At 58.2% G+C, this 12686-nt stretch overlaps 1 protein-coding gene across 2 annotated transcripts in view; it reads left to right on the forward strand.

Annotated features, from left to right (window-relative positions):
- The first annotated feature begins 5262 nt into the window (after nucleotides 1-5262).
- The window catches only part of Cacna1a (calcium voltage-gated channel subunit alpha1 A), a 180676-nt gene continuing 173252 nt past the window's right edge, over nucleotides 5263-12686 (forward strand). For both annotated transcript variants that reach the window (XM_077105758.1, XM_077105759.1), the window contains exon 1: nucleotides 5263-5555. In XM_077105758.1, coding sequence (XP_076961873.1) covers nucleotides 5263-5555 — 293 coding nt within the window. The remainder of the gene's footprint in view (nucleotides 5556-12686) is intronic.

The raw sequence follows: 12686 nt of genomic DNA on the forward strand, positions 1-12686 counted from the left end.
ACACAGCTAGGTAGTCCTGGAGTTGGGGCTTGAACCTAGGTTTGTGTCCAAAGTGAGCTTTGCCTCATTTGTTCTTGGAAGTTTTAGCATCCATGAGATACATCCATGTGGCCCTGTAATGCTATACCTGGAGTGACAACCACATTTTTTTGTGGGGGTACCGGGGATTGAACCCAGAGGCACTCAACCACTGAGCCGCATCCCAGCCCGGTTTGTGTTTTATTTAGAGACAGGGTCTCACTGAGTTGCTTAGGGCCTCTCTTTTGCTGAGGCTGGTTTTGAACTCATGATCCTCCTGCCTCAGCCTCTCGAGCTGCTGGGATGACAGCGTGAGCCAGCGCGCCCGGCTGTACTCCCACATTTTATTTGGTTTTATAAGCTGTGTTGTCCTGGCCAGCCCTCAACTCCTGGGCTCAAGCAGTCCTCCTGCCCGGGCCTCCCGAGCACCAGTGTGCGCCCCCACCCTGGGCTCACACTGAGGTGCCCGCACCCCGACACACAGGCGGCTGCCTCCTCAGATTTGCTTTTATCACTTTGATCCTCACCTCCGTCCTCCTTCCCGGGGGTATAAAACCGGGAGGCAGAGACCCCACTGCTGTGGCTGACCCATCGCGCAGGTGCGCAGGTCCTTGTGACTTGATTAGCGGCTGCCACCTTGGTAGTCAAATGAATGCCATCGGCAAGTTATTTACTTGGGGCATCCTCAAGCCGGCGAGGTGCCGTGGCTGCTGGATGACCCAGCCCCGGCTGGCGGACGGATTCAGAACCAGGACCAAGGGCAGGAGCCAGTTCCTGCAGCCCGCGGTTCACTGCGGCCGCCTGCACTGCTGATGAGACTCTAGACCTCTCTACCAGGTCAACACTAGTCACTGGTATTAGTGGGACGACCGAGGGACTTGTCCGAGGAGCCCGCCACCCCCATCTGCCAGGTGATGTACAGTTTTCTGGTGTTAGAGATTCATTCCTTTGGCTGAAAGAGTAATTATTCTCTGCAAAGTGAATTAATAAGGGAAGTTTAGGGGCACGAGTTGGGCTCTCTCTGGAAGAGAGGGATTTAGGGGACACTGGACGACTTGAGAAGATTCTGGGGAAGGAGAAGGAAGACCCAACGTGTCACCCTTCCTAGTTGGGCACACTCTGGGAGTGCCACTGGGCGACAGGAGAGGGTCAGCCCTTCTGCCACCGTGGTGGGGGCTTTGGAAACCTATGGGTCCCTTGGTTCCACCTGCTGGGCGCAGCTACACTTAGTGAGTCGTGCCCGGGAAGCTGGGCAGCTCAAGGCACAAGACACAAAATGGTCCCCCCACACCAGAGCTCCCCCACCCACCAGCCAGAGCACCCAGGAAAGGACCCCTTCCAGAGCCGTGGTCATCGCTGGCCTCAGGGGACACAGTCCCAGGCCACATCCCGGGGACTTGCCGCATGGAGACAGGGGCTGGGGGAAGCCCTGGGGACTGACGCGGGTCACACACCCAGGGTGCCGGGTGGGGTCCCGGAGGACTCCTTGGTGACAGGGAGGTCTGCGTTGTGACAGGGGCTCTGTGGCCAAGGAACACGAAGAGGAGGATCCCAGGTCCCGTGGCCGAGGGTGGCCCAACCCGGGGCAGCCTGAAGGCTGTCACGGAGACACAAGACCCCAGCCACAGGGAACCCCAACTCCACAGAGCGGAGCATCCATGCCACCGTCACCCAGTCGGTCCCCCCCACCGCCCCACCCCCCAGGAGACCATCTCTTGGACGCCCGAAGGCACAGCCTAGGGACGTGGGGAACGGAGGCCGGCCCTGCTCTCTGAGCCCCCACACGCTGCACTCACCCGCCGCCCCTCCGTCTCAGAAAGCTCCTGTTGGCCATTCCGCAGCCTGTTCCTCTGTTCTGCCATTCTGGAAGCTTCCATTGTTTAGGGAGTGTGAAGGTGCTGGGCTTTCCGGGTGATTCTCTCTGTGGACGCAGGTCCTTGTGCCTCCCGGGATGCGCTCAGGGTGTCCTGCTGCTTCACAGAGGAGTCAGCTACTCCGCCAGGTTTCCAATGTGGCGCTTCCAAGGCCCCCTCCAGCCGGCGACCTGAGTAGGTGGTTAGACCCGGATCAATGACTTGGGCAGGTCTTGACCTTTCTCAGCTTCAGCGTTTGCATGTGTAAATGGGCTGGTGGAAGAGCAGGAGACTTGGCCATGGTGGGCCACTCTTTCTCAAACACGCTTAGGGTCTTCAGGCGTCTCTGCAGGCCAGCTCCTGGGTAAGACTCAGGCGCCTAGCTGGGTGCAGAGGCACATGCCTGTCATCCCAGCGGCTCCGGAGGCTGAGGCAGGAGGATCGTGAGTTCAAAGCCAGCCTCAGCAAAATGGAGGCCCTAAGCAACTCAGTGAGATCCTCTGTCTAAATAAAAGACAAAATAGGGCTGGGGATGGGGCTCAGTGGTTGAGTGCCCCTGAGTTCAATCCCTGGTACCAAAAAAAAAAAAAAAAAAAAAAAAAAAAAGACAACTCCGCCATCTCTTGGGGGAGATCCAGCAGGGAGAGTCGTCAGTTCCCCTTGCACAGTGCAGCCCTCTGGCGTGAGGGCTCTCTGCATTCATGCTCGGGCACGTGCTCCCTGTTTCTTGCTGATTGTCATTTGCCTTTGAGATGTTGCAACACAATTTCAAGAACAGAAATTGGTATTTGGTGAGTGCTCTGAGAACCTGCCCTCCATGTCCTCACAGATCACTCTTGGTTTAGTCATTTCAACCATCGCTTGACGAGTTAGAAAATCTTAAACACGTAAGCTGCAAAGGCACCGAACCGGGACTCTATATAAAAGCATGTGTTTCCAGAATGTTCCAAATGATCTCAAATACTCATGATGAAGCTAAGTAGGATTCAAACAGCTAATACTTTGATGTCTTCTTCTTCTTCTTTCACCCCTGTCCCCTCCCTGCACCCCAGTCTATACATGCTTTGTAAAAATTCAGTTACTTCTTGGTAGATCCACTTGGTAAGAGAGTTTGACATCTTATAAACAGAAAGATATAAATTACCTGTGGACCCAGAAAGTCCAAGCCTAAGACTATTCCTACAGGTATGTATGCTTATATGCACAAAGAGGATTGGAGGCAATAATGTGTAATAGTCCAAGCTGGAAAAAACCCAGATGTCCATCAATGGGAGTAAGCAAATTGTGGTATGTACTTTCAATGGAATATTATGTAGCAGAGAAAATGAATCATGCACTGTCATATGTGGCAATAGGTGAGTCCTAAAGATATAATATAGAACCAAAGAAACCAGATACTATAGAGTATATACTATATGACTCCATTTATGTAAAAGTCCAAACAAGGAAAGCAAAACTGTGTTGCTCAAGAATGTACAACGAGGTAGTAAAACTATAAGGAACACCCAAAAGTCAGGTAGAGTTTAGTGCTGAAGGAAAGAGTGTGTAGCATGTGGGTAGGTTTGTGGGGAGCTAGTGATGTTCTGTTTCTCCCTATGGATCTGGTTTTACAAGTGTTCATCCCACAGCAATTTCTTAACCTGTTCATTTATGTTTTACGCATTTTCTGCTGAGTTCATTGAACTTCACAGTAGAAAAAGTCAAATGGAAAGCAACCAAAGTTGTTCTGGAGATAAGCAAGCGCCATAGAACACCCAGAAATTCTCTCTAGCCATCTAGGGCCTGGCTGATTGCGTGCTCCTGGGAGTTCAGATGGTCACCTCCAGGGTCTCAAAGATGGGATAACCCCCGACTCCTGCTCGCTGAGCCCGGAGACCTGCAAACTTTTGCAGAAGTCACCCCAATTCTTCCAGCCTTCAAAAACTGATCTGCTAAACAGACCGAATCTGCGGAGCACCGACTCTGCGACTCTGCGTCTCCAGACAGGAATCCCCTTCTCTTTCCAAGTTTCTCCCCCCACCCCCACCCCCCACTCTTGCAAGATCCTGGAAGCTTCGGTCGTAGGCAACCGAAATGGAACCAATGGAACCGGGTGGGAAACGAGGTCTGCTCCCAGGCCGGGAGGGGTCACCCCCATCCCCGGGCCGCGCGACCCTCCGGCCTCCTCTCCCCCACCAACTCGGCGAGGCCGGTCCCCCCGCGCCTCGGCGATTGGTCGCGGGCCATCAGGTGCCGGCCTCTGGGTGGGTCTCGCCGACCTGGGAGCCTCGCCGGCCGGTGGCTCAGACCGCGGCGCCCATTGCCCTCGCTCCTCTGCGCCCTCCACGCCAGGATTATTTTAGCAAAACCCAGGGGCGGCGGGCGGGTGGGGTGCAGGCACCGCGGCGGCCAGGAGCAGCCCCTGGGCGGCGCAGACCTCCTCGCTCCGCGTCTCCCCCCGCGGGTGGGAATTTTCAGGATTTCATTGCTGCAATTTAGCCCCCAGACGAGACGCCGCCGAGCGGCACGCTGCGCGCACGCACGCGCCCCTGCTCCTCCCGAGCCCCAGAGGCAGCTTCTGGTGATTCAGGAAGGAAAAAAAAATTTTTTTTTTTTTTTTTTTTTTGAACGCGGACTCTGCGCTTTGAAGACGCCTTCCGAGCCCTCCGGAGCGTCCCTCCCCCACCTCCCCCCCCAATTCTTCATTTTCTTTTGGGGGAGGGGGCTGCCGATCTTTCAGGATTTTTCGGGTCTAGGAAAAGTCAAGAAAAGCAGGAGGAGGACCTTTTTCTTTTGGGGGGGCTCCCTTCCCCTTGGCAAAGCCCGGCTTTTCATTTTTCTAGACGTTTTTAATCTACGTTTTTTCAGACGGGCCGAACGCACTCCTGGGCCAGCTGCCGGCCTGACCGCTCCTCGGAGGCATCGGCAGCTCCCCGCGTCCCGGGGGCGTCCTTTGCGACCCGTTCGCATCCTAAAGGGGGTGTGCGTTGGGGCGTTTTTTCTTTTCTTTTTTCTTTTTCCTCTTTCCCTTCTCCCTGTGGCTGATTTTTCTCCGAGTGGGTGGACTGGGGATTGCCTGGATCCTTCCTCGGTTATTTTTCGCTGCCTCCCGCCCCTCCCCCCGGCCCCCGCGCCCCGCCCCCGCGCCTCCTCCCGCCCCTCCTTCTCCGGGGTCAGCCAGGAAGATGTCCCGAGCTGCCGTCCCCGGCGCGGCCCGGGCAGCCGCCTCGTGAGCCCCCGACCAGGCGCCGAGCCGCCGCCGCCCGATGGGCTGGGCCGAGGCGCGTCCCCGCAGCCGCAGCTCCCGCCGCCGTCCTCCCGGGCCCCGCAGCCTCAGCACCAGCCGCGGCGGCGGCGGCGTCTTCCGCAACGTTCGCCGCAGCGTAACCGGGAGCCCTTTGCTCTTTGCAGAATGGCCCGCTTCGGAGACGAGATGCCGGCCCGCTACGGGGGAGGAGGCTCCGGGGCCGCCGCCGGGGTGGTCGTGGGCGCCGGCGGCGGGCGCGGAGCCGGGGGCAGCCGGCAGGGCGGGCAGCCCGGGGCGCAGAGGATGTACAAGCAGTCGATGGCGCAGAGGGCGCGGACCATGGCCCTCTACAACCCCATCCCCGTCCGGCAGAACTGCCTCACGGTCAACCGCTCCCTCTTCCTCTTCAGCGAGGACAACGTGGTGAGAAAATACGCCAAGAAGATCACCGAGTGGCCATATCCTTTGCCGAGCCCGGCGCTGCGCCCCCTCCTCCCGCCGCCTGCCCTCCCCGGGCTGGAGCCTCCGGGGCTGGTGGGAGCTGGGGGCTCCTCCAGGCTGGGGCGCGGGGACCGAGCGCGGCGTCTCCCCGCCCCGCCGGGCCCGCGGGTGCCGGAGCCCCGGGAGTGGGCTGGGGGCCGGGCAGCGTGGACCCCTTCTCAGCGCCCTTCCTAAACGAGATCGGCCCCAGGGTCGGTCAGGGCCTTGGTGGGGGGCGGCAGAGCCGGTTCCGGAGAAGTCTGACTGCCCCCCAATGAGCCGGGGCCGGCCGGGGCCTGGGAGCTTGTGGCCACAGGGCAGGGGAGCCTGGGCAGCTGGGGCCCTGGCCGCCCCTCACAAGCTCCAAAGCCGGGGCTCAGACTTCTCCATCCTTCTCCATCCCGGCCTGGCCCGGCTGGGGGCTGCGCTCGGCCGGGCCCTGGGCCAAGAGCCAATGGGAGACCATGTGGCCTTCCCGGGAGAGGCCGGCACTGGCCAGAGTGAACACCCAGGGTGGGCCCTGGCCTGATCCGAGGTGGTGGTGGCCAGTTGGGGACCCCTGATTCCCTCCCATGTCTGTAGGTCCCACTTCCTCCAGTCACTGGTGGCATCTCTCATCTTTTTGGTGTAAAGAACCAGATCCCACTTGCCCTCTCTGGACCCCAGGCCTGGGAAGACCCTGTCTGGGCTCTTTCAGTAAGAAAGACAGGTCGAGAGAGAAGGAAGCACTGGTCTTTCTGGGGGCCTGGGTCCTTTCTGGGGGCCATGTCCAGCTTTGGGTTGGATTCAGCTTCTCCCACCCTGGGGAGCTGGGAGGGGACAGGAGAAGAACCAACATCCATCCGTGTGAACATCTCGAGCAGGTAAATGTCTTTTTTTTAATTATTTTTTTAAATCAAAGACTCAGAGGAGGAAGGTGAAGACTGTGTTTTCCACTGTTGAGTTATCAGAATGCGATCTCCCGTGTTTCTTTAAATCCCTGCGTGCTTCAGACAGACCTGGAACAGGCTTCCGTCTCCGGAGGTGTGGGCAGGCAAGGGTGGGGGGTTGCTTGGGCTTTCTAGCAGTTATCTAAGTATGACCCAGATTCCGAGTGGGGGGACACGCCCTGCTCCCCAGGCTGGCTGGCCACCATGCCATCCCAACGTGCTGCTTCCCGGCTTGGTTCCAACCAGCTGCCCTCAGGGTGGAAGTGCCCTGGCCCAGCGGGTTCCGGGGCTCCCCCGTGGGTCCCTACCCCTCTGAGTATGGTTTTGACCACTGTGTGTCCCACAGGGTTGGCCCTTTGTGATACTGGGGTTGCCATTTAAGGGCCACAATGGGTGGATTCACTTCTGGGGGGATGGAAATTGTGGGGTTCGGGGTGCTGAACTTGCCCCAGGGAGCGTGAGTTTGGAGTGTGTGAGGCGTCTACCTTGGAGGGGGATGAAAATGAAGATTTGGCAGAAGTCCTTTTTGGGTGGGTCTGTACCCCTCACCAAGGTGCCGTGTGGCTTGGTGCTCAGGGCAGGAGCCAGGTTCTGTGCCTCCTGAATTCCAACCCCATGAGAAGCCTGTCCCTAAAAGTTAGAGATCGCCCCCCCACCCCACCTCACTGCATGCAGCCCCGGCCCAGTGAGGTGCTCAGGGGTGGTGTGACCACTGATTGAGGGTGAGGGGCCTGAAGGACAGGAAGCTGTCGATGTGTGCACACCGAGCGCCAGGGACCGTCCAAGGGAAGACGGCTGGACGGGTGGCTTTCTGGGTTGCAAATGGCTTTAGATCCACCTTCTGGAGCCTGAGTCTGCTGTCTTCTGAGAGGAAGGGAAGGAGGTGGGGAGCCTCCTGCGTGTCCTCAGCTCACCCCCGGCCAGCCCGAGTCCTGCAGTTCAGAGAGCTCTTGGTGAGGGAGGGGCGGGGGGGACCCGTAGGTGACGGGGGGCTCGGGCTGGTGGTCACTTCTCTTTGGCCAGCTTGCCCAAGGCAGTGGCTCTCTCGGTGGCTTTGTGATGAGTCCCTGCGTTTTCCCTTCCTCTCTGCCGTTTCTGTTCTCTCTCTGGCCTGAGGTAGCCAACGCGCAGCCCCACCCCAGAGGGGCAGATCCCCGCCCCATCCCCACTGTGCCACCCAGCTGGGTCCCTGGCACTGGCCTTCTGGGGAGGGATGGAGAGAGGAGGGACGGAGAGCTGGGGCGGCTGGACAGCAGAATCCAAGCCAGAGAGAGGAAATGATCTGGGAATGTCGGGAGTCAGCACAACAGGGCGGGCCGTGGCCGTGTTGATCAAACACTGTTGACATTCAAAAATAGACATGTTGAAGTTCTCCTTCTGAACTTTGAGATCAGAGTCTAATGTGCGATCCAGCACAGGCACGAGGGAGGATCGGCCTCTTAAATGTTCACAGAATGATGGCACCCATGCACCTGGCACCATGGGCAGGCTCCCGGACCCTCCCTCCCTCCCTCCCCAGCCAGCGGTGACCGTGGCCCTGACTTCTAAGCCCACAGCTTCAGGTTGCCGCCTCGTGAAGCTCGCATAAACGGGGACCCACTGGATGTTCTCTTCGGCTGGGTCTCGAAGGTGGAGGCCACTGCTGCAGGAGTCAGGGGGCCGCTTCTGTGGCTGAGGGGTGGATTTGGAAAGGGCTTGCTGAGGGTTGTGGGCGACGAGGAGGGTAGTCTTGCTGCCTTGGGGAGGAAAAGGAGTAAATGTTCCCTGATCCTGGCCCCGTGCTCACAGAGTCTGAGAGTAACTTGCAGGTGCGATACCCACACGGTGCGCCCTTGTGTCCCTACCCTCCGGGGCCATTTGCCACTGCGGTGTCTTCTGTCCCCAGCAGCTCTGACTTGCAGCCAGCAATGACAGTGAGGGGCTCTCATTCACGTTGCTTTTCCCTACCTAAGGAAGACAACGGAACTGGAAGTGTTTGTTGTTCCGATTTACGTTGCTGCCTCTATCTCTTCAAGTATGTCACCCGTCTTGGTCCCACATATTCATTCATTGGAAGATGGCTCAGATAGCTTCCGAAGAGCTCAGATCTGTCAGTTCAATGAGGTGCATCTGTCAGTTCTCCCAGGGCCCCCACTTAATGCCTCTCGTTCCTTCTGATGTGCTACCAAATGCCTCTGTCATCCTCCCAGCCCTGTGCCAGAGGCTCCCCACCGCGGCGTGTAGACATTTGAGCCATCACAAGGGCTGGGGACGTGGGCCTGTGTGTGAGCACGCTCCGTCTCCTGCATCACGCCAGGATCCCGGCTCCTCACGCGTGTTTCTGAGAACTCTAGAAGAAGTCCAGAGTCGCATTGGCATCGGAACCTAGGGACATGGGCTCATTGGCATGGCCCCAGGGATTTTTTTTTTTGAAAGGCGTGTTCTACTTGGGAAGCAGAGGAAGCCCTGGGAGATGTGAGAGCACATTGTGAGATTCAGCCTGTCCTGAAAAGTAGAATGTTCTAGAAGGCATTACTGTGTACAGGGCTGGACGGCATGAGCCTTAGGATCCCTCTGCTAGAGGGGCTTGGCTGGTATTCCCGGGAAGTCAAAATTCTGGGAATTATTAACCTGGCTTTCGAGCTGGGAGTCTATTCAACAAGGGTGCGACCCGTTATCCACAGTTGCCCAATCCAAGAAACTCCAAAAATCAAAAGATGAGCTCATTTGGAGATAAGACCTGATCAGAACTGAATCTATGTCAGCTTTTTTTTTGGGGGGGGGTGTTTTTTCGTGGGCTGGAGATGGATCCCACCGGGGGCTAGACACGCACTCTTGGCTCTGGCCACATCCCAGCCCTCGTGCAGCCCTGATTCACAGTTTTCATTTTCGGGCGTGTGTGCATCTGGATCTGTCCCCCCACAGGGATGTCAGGAGGGCCTGAGGAGGAGGGAGCGCCACGCTCACAGAAGGCCTTCGGGTGCTTCAATTTAGGATTTTCCGACTTCCTGCTGGTGTGGAAGTGGTGTCCATTTCGCAGACACCATACTTTGAGTTTTGTTTCTTGGTTTCTCTCTGGGCTCACGGTGCATGGTCTGATCGTCTCTCAGGATGCCCTGGGTCGGTCCCCTGATCGCCAGAGAGTGACATCTCTAGAGTGCTTGTGGCAAAGCTCCAGGGGCTGGTGGGTCAAGTGCTTCTGTGCTTTCAGTGGGAAAGAGTCTCTCCTTACAGTGGGGCCTTGGGCAGGGGCTAGCGCTTCTCGAACCCAGGACTCTCCTTAAATGGTGGCTCTGGCCCATCGGGTTTGGGATAAGACCTCTTGGGACTGTGCCGCTTGTCCCTGGGCTGCACTTGGACTCTCCAGTTCGGAGGGCCGACCCATCCTGTCCTCCTTTCTTGTTTCTGTGAAGAGTCAGGTTTGTTGAGGTATTTGTAGCAAAATTCATCCTTTTGATGTCGTGGCCTATGAGTCTTGATAAATGCATGTGGTCATGTTGCCACCACCATCGAATCAAAAAATGGAACTGTTCCGTGGCCCCAGCTTATCCCTCGGTGCCCCTCTGAGTCAGCACCTGCTCCCCCGGTTCCTTGCAACCAGTGATCCGATCTCCAGGCCTGTACTTCTGCCTTTTTTAGAAGGTTATATAAATAGAATCATGCAATACGTAGCTTTTGGAGTCTGGCTTCACTGGGCCCTTGAGGTCCGCTCACTGTGTGGCAGCTGGCCGCAGCCTGTCCCCTTTAGAGCTGGGTAGTATTCCGTGGTATGGCCGCACCACAGCGCACTCATTTCCCAGCCAAAGGACCTGTGGGCTGTCCCCAGTGAGGGCCGTGGTGAACAGAGCAGCCCCCACGTTGGTTTACAGGTTTTAACGGGGACATTGGCGGTGTGCATCCCGTTTCCCTTGGGCGAGTAAATGCCCAGGCGTGGGATGGCCGAGTCGCCCGGCTGTGCGTGTTGAACTCGATAAGAGGCCACCCCGGGGTTCGCCAAGCTGCTCGCCATTTTACTTCTGTGTCTTTGTCATCCTTCCCAAAGCCCCAGATTCTCCACGCCAAAGCACATGTGGCCTCAGGGGCTGAGGGTCAGGGGTGTGAACCTTGCAGGACGAGGTAGGGTCAAACCCCAGGGAGAGACGGAGGTCGGGGTCTCCAGCTCAGCGTCTGCGCCGCGGAGAGAGGGGCTCCCTGGCGTGGAAGGCTCTGGTTCTGCCTGTTGCTGGTAAAAAGCCAAGTTCCCAGGCCGTGGGGGTCATGCCCCTTACCCTGTTCATCGCCGCCACCCCCCCGGCACAAAGCAGCCACCTGGTAGATGTTGGTGGACCACACAGCGTCCCACCGATTGCTGTGCCGTCGGTGGTGTGAGGGGAGGACAGGGAGGAGATGACCACGCTGACCGAGGTCTCTGGCAGGGTGGTGCTTGCGTACTTGGAAGCAGTGGCCCTTGAGGGACTTGGGGTGCATCTCCCAGGTGCTTGGGGTCACATCCCTGTCCCCGTTGCCCCCCAGGAGCGAGCCTGAGTCTGCCTCCCCTCAGCCAGAGGAGGCACCGTTGGGAAGCTGGGCTCGGTCCAGAGATGGTCAGGGCCCTCCCCCACCCCCCCACCCCCGCACTGGGTGGTCGCGCCTCTCCAAGGAGGGTGTCAGCCTTGGGGAGGGAACTGGTTGGCGCCCACCGGGAGGAGGACAGGGAGGAGGGGAAAACCTCTTTGGATTCTGGTCCAATGGCCCCGGGGTTCGAGGGTCTCCCCGGCTGCTCCGACTTGGGCACTGGGACTCCGGCTTCTCGCAGGTCTGAGGGGTGTGTCGCCTCCGGCAGCCTCTGTCCTGGGGGTCCTGGAGGTTAAATGGGGTCAGGCCGGCGACGTGGCCACCACAATCTCTGGTACAAAGAAGGCTCCAACTACGAGCACTGTCAGAGAACAGGGGCGTGTGGTCTCCAGGGCTCTCTTTGGGGGAGCTTTGGCTCCAGGCGGGCTCTCTGGCAGGAGGAGGAGGAGTAGAGGGTCCTTCCACGACAGGCCGGGGACTTTGCCAGGCTGCGTGGCGCTCCCTGGAGAGGACTCTGGGACATCTTGCATCCTCTGTTCTCTCTGGAAGCTTTCAGGGGAAAGAAAAAAATAATGCATGCCCACTTGACCCAGTTTTCCCTATTCCCTTCTGTCTAAGATAAATTTAATTCTCTTCCTCTCCTTCGGTCCCTCCCCCGTGGGTGACAAGGTGAGGGTTTTAAAGTGTATAATTAGCTTCCTGCTCTCCCCTCCCACCCGCCGTCCTGTCCTTCAGGACTGGTCAGGAGTCCAGCTCAGAAGGAGGCTGTGGGCTCAGGGCAGGTTCTGTGGCCACCCTCAGGAGTCCCCAGCAAACTTGGCAGAAGAGCCTTGCTCAGGTGTTGGGTTAGAACTCGGGTGCCCCACGCCACCTGCCACCAGCGCCCGTCTCCTCCTCCCTGGTCGCCTGGGAGAGGAGAGAATTCAAGGAACATTCCTGGAGAGGGAGCCAAGTGGGTGGGCACCTTAAGGCGCAAGCGAGGTCCTGGCCACGGAGTGCAGAGCTTGGTGAAGTCCACATCAGTGTCACCGTCCAGCTGGGGTCACACATGGCTTTACCTTCTGCTCAGACTGGGAGGAGCCCTGGTCTTCCTTAAAGGTGCTTGGTGCTCAGAGGGACCTGCAGCTAGGAATGGGCAGCCTCCGCCCCAACCCCTGGTGGCAGCTTCCTCTCTGGATGGAGCCATGAGAGAAATGCAGTTGTGATGCCCACCTGACATCACAATGTCAAGTTCAGTTCTCCTTTTAGGCCTGTTAGTGGGAGGACCCTCTACTCCCACGTCCGCCCAGAGGTACTACGTTAGGTAGTAAGCCCTGTTGGAGCCATAGCACCAGGGGCCGGGCTTGGATGGGGGAGAGGTGGTGATGCTGGGTGGAGGTGACACATCCAGGGCTTGGGGACAGGCAACCCTGACTGCAGACCCCAGCTTCAGCTCAGAGCAACCCAGTGTTCTCGTCTGTAAGATGGAGAGAGCAGTGTTGTCCAAGGAGTTGTAGGGAGGATGAGATGCTGTTCCCAGGGAGCCCGGGGCGTGTACAGTCAGCCTGTGAAACGTAGGCAGATCCCGCCAGGTGTGGTGGTACATACCGTGATTCCTGCCAGGAGACTGAGGCAGGAGGATCAAGAGTTCAAAGCCAGCCTCAGCAA

Source organism: Callospermophilus lateralis, chromosome 1 (assembly GCF_048772815.1).
Source record: "Callospermophilus lateralis isolate mCalLat2 chromosome 1, mCalLat2.hap1, whole genome shotgun sequence".
Taxonomy (NCBI): domain Eukaryota; kingdom Metazoa; phylum Chordata; class Mammalia; order Rodentia; family Sciuridae; genus Callospermophilus; species Callospermophilus lateralis.